Genomic DNA, 3637 nt, shown 5'->3' with positions numbered 1-3637 from the left:
TTTTTTATTGCCCACACGACACGCTCCAGGATAGTAGCATAATACTGAGATATAAATCTGTACATGCCTCCCCTCTCTCCATATAAACGTTATAGTTACCTGCTAAAGGCATACCCCTAGAACAAATCTAACGGTACCCTACTTCCCTTCAGTGAAAATTAATGTGGACGCCAAATACTTGCTTACCTGTTTACTGTACCTGCCGGTCCTCGACATACATCAGCCCTATACCTACCGGCTCTACTTAGATCTGCGCTATACTTAAATTGTTTCTAATTACCTGCACTCTACTGCTGTGCACTCTACTTACCTCTTTAACCACCATACCTGCACTCTTCTTACCGCTACTATATACTTACCTGCCCTCTACATACCTCGACGCCATACTAACATTTTTTTTTTCCCCCCCCCCCACTATACTGATCTGTACTCTACATAAAACTACACTATTTCTTACCTGCACACGACTTATCTGCACTCTGCGTATCTCCAGATGATGTATACACGTGATGTATAATTACGTGCTCTGCACTGTTTGTTTATATACTTACATCTATACTGTACTTACCTGCACCCAACTTACCTGTACGCATTCTCAGCTATAAACACTTTGACGCTACTTACCTGTACTATGCAGATCTAAAATTGATCTAAGATGAACAGCGCATTTCATTGTTCCTTAAATAGGTTTATAAATTAGCAGAAAAATAGAACTACTTACGTTAATCGATGGCGGTCATTCAGGATGCGGTTCTTATTTTCACATGCAGACATAAAAACATTAAATCAGCGATAAGATAAAAATAAATTTTGCAACACAGCACTGTGGACGCTGTGGAACCTTGATATAATTCTTCCTTACCTGGTGTGACAAGGAAAAACTTCAGAACCTGTGGGAAACGCAATTTGAGAGTGGCATCGACTGCGACTTAACGAAAATTCTCATTATATTGACGTAATCGATTTCTATCAAAAACAAAATTCCCTAGCGACATGCTGGTTATAATGATTTAACGTATTTGATTGCTTTCATAAACAATACCGAATTCCTTTTTACTTTTTGTGTTAAACGTTATTGAGACGGCGGGTATACCACTCTGAAAGGGTGGTAGAAAACGTGGCAGGCGGGTATACGCAGCTAAAAGATGGTTGATATCATTATGGAGTGGAAGGATAGTTTGTATAAACTTAGTTAAAAGATAGTTTATGTAAAATCAGTTGAAAGATAGTTTGCATAAAATCAGTGAGAAGGATAGTTTATATAAAGTGAGTTGGAGGATAGTTTAAACAAAATCAGTTTGTATAAACTGTATATGTATGTTATAAACTAGTTTAAATTTGTATAAACTGATTTGAAGCAAAAATTTATATAAAAGGAGGGTGGCGGCGAAGGACAGGTGAACGGGTTGGCATCGGTACGTAATGACGTAATGAATGAGACGACGTAATCCACAGTTACAACAGAAAACAAAAACTACTTACTAATTTTTATCATATTACACTGGGAACGCACTGATGGCAACTTTCACCAATAGCATCTATACGGATACCGGCGCAATTCGACTGTCTCACCGTAATCTGCTACAATTACAATCATTTAATTCCTTCTTATCTTATGATACGTAAGAACACACTAGGACCACAGGGGAACGTCAATGCACCAACTTCAACTTACTGAAAGTGCCAACAGAAGAAACATCGTATTCGCTTGACGTCAATGTAATGCTGTCATGAATAAAATGTGTACAATTTATGTATGCAACTGCAATCAGGAGCAAGTTAAATACTTACGGATGTTTGAGATGCCACATATAGAACACACTGATGTGAACATGAACACCTTTCTAATTAAAAAAATGCAACTTCTATTGTCAGTTCAAATAAAATGCACGATACGTATAAATAGAGTTGTAATATAGCTGCATTATTGCTTGTTATGTTCCTATAAAGAAAACTGAGCAACATGATGAATAATAAAAGTTGAAATTTTCTGAAAAGTAATTAACACAGTGGTATATAAATTGGAGCAACTTCTGTATCTGAAGCAACTTTAAGATTTCTAATTTCATTGGAAATACAGTTTTTCAGATATTCAAATCAAGGCTACTCGATCTACGATATTATCTACATGTTTTAATTGTGCGCTGCAGTTAAGATTCAAGTGATGTGGAGTTGAAGGCGTAGCAAATCTACAATCTAAATTTCACACGATAATTTCAAAAAGCCGTGCAAAATTATAATAATGCATAGTTACCATAATCACTTACTTTTCAGAATCTCTTTGTTTATTTGTCTCTATTTGATCATTGATATGAATATAAATTCTGAAAGTAAATTATATTAATGCCGTCATTTAAAACTAAAAAACAGAAATGCGAACTTCTTCGTCTTCAACATCTGAATGTATCTGAAAGTTAGCAATAACAACACGAGAAAGAGACCTGTCAGTTTCCATTCACCAAATTAGTAAAGTAACATGCATAGCATACCACCACCAAAATATCAAATTCAACTTACCACTATTTCCTGGTTCGTTTTGAAGAGCGGAAATATAGTTGACAACGCGCCTGACGGACAGCAATCCAGTGAACAGAATAACCTAAAGTAATCGAAGTACTATGATTAAACGTACAATATGTAAATTATGCAAATGACTATTTACTTTGCCTCCGGAAGAACAACCTAATTCACCATCAGTAATAGCGCAGTGCAATGAATTTTATGAACAACGTTACTAAACGAGACGATGAAATTTATTACGTTTTTATTTACACACTTCATATTAATACGCAATATTGCAGTATTACGTAACAGAGCATTATTATGCAAATTTATTTTAATAAAATTAGCTGAAACGAAAATTTATTAACGTAAAGCATTACAAATTACTAAAAATAACTGAAAATGCTTCTACTGCGTTGATAGAATTTAGCTGCTTGAAAGTAGGAGGTGCTACAATAATATTTTGCCAATATTTTCTTGAAATCAAAATTATATGGATAATAAAAAAATGATTTCAGCTGAAAATAGCTCGAAAAATAATTTATCTCAGCGCAGAATTTCATGAGTGATGCATCGTAGGCAGTGTGATGGCAAACAGTTATGCCAGTGGCTATGCTGCTTGCCAGCTCAATTCAACTTTCCGCTTTCATATGGTAACTTATTACAAGACTGTTAACTTTGTTGAGCGCTGAGTTAACACAGCTTTATGCAATTAGAGACATACTTACTCAAAAAAACTGAGTAACGCAACGTTTCAAACTTAGGCACGATTTCATGATATCACATATATATATCACTATATTATATCAAATGATAGTAGTTTATATATCAGATCACATCAGCTAAGCGCAGTTCATTCAGCTCGAAATTGTGGGGAGGGACAACAAAAGAGGAAGGAAGGAGGGAGAACTTGCAGGATGGAAGGGGTGAAAGTTGTCAGAATGTGAATCACGATCCTTCACTCAACCTTCACGGAAAACAATCAGGCGTTCCTTCATTTATCAATAATGACAACATTAATGGAGATATTGAGTTATTTTCTCAGTGATAAAAAACAGTGGGATCTATAAGTCTGTGCTATTGGTAATACAATGGCATCATGGGGTCTTAAGGATGAACTGAACGTTAGTGCCAT

General features: G+C 35.5%; 2 protein-coding genes across 2 annotated transcripts; both read right to left on the bottom strand.

The window, feature by feature from the left end:
• Positions 1-186: 186 nt before the first annotated feature.
• Positions 187-673, bottom strand: Tsp_03607a (ATP synthase B chain; the record flags this gene model as incomplete). The annotated part of the gene is made up of 3 exons (XM_003379910.1): positions 625-673; positions 458-526; positions 187-250 (listed from the first exon to the last, which is right to left on the bottom strand). Coding segments are annotated over exons 1-3 (182 nt in total), but the record flags the coding sequence as incomplete, so codon positions are not given.
• Positions 674-2295: 1622 nt separating this feature from the next.
• On the bottom strand, positions 2296-3637 carry Tsp_03606 (hypothetical protein). The gene is made up of 3 exons (XM_003379909.1): positions 3593-3637; positions 2518-2599; positions 2296-2324 (listed from the first exon to the last, which is right to left on the bottom strand). The coding sequence occupies exons 1-3, from the start codon at positions 3635-3637 to the stop codon at positions 2296-2298; spliced, it is 156 nt and encodes a 51-aa protein (XP_003379957.1).

The sequence above is a fragment of the Trichinella spiralis genome (genome assembly GCF_000181795.1).
Source record: "Trichinella spiralis strain ISS 195 chromosome Unknown Scfld2, whole genome shotgun sequence".
Taxonomy (NCBI): domain Eukaryota; kingdom Metazoa; phylum Nematoda; class Enoplea; order Trichinellida; family Trichinellidae; genus Trichinella; species Trichinella spiralis.
The sequence above is the reverse complement of the archived record's forward strand: the minus strand, read 5'-3'. Positions and strand labels throughout refer to the sequence as shown.

Excerpts from the sequence above, each read along its gene's own strand:
- Tsp_03606 (XM_003379909.1), bottom strand. The coding sequence starts at position 3,637 with ATGGCACTAACGTTCAGTTCATCCTTAAGACCCCATGATGCCATT. Across the intron at positions 2,600-3,592 it reads TAAGACCCCATGATGCCATT|GTTATTCTGTTCACTGGATT; the intron begins GTATTACCAATA and ends CGATTACTTTAG. Across the intron at positions 2,325-2,517 it reads AAACGAACCAGGAAATAGTG|AATTTATATTCATATCAATG; the intron begins GTAAGTTGAATT and ends ATTTACTTTCAG.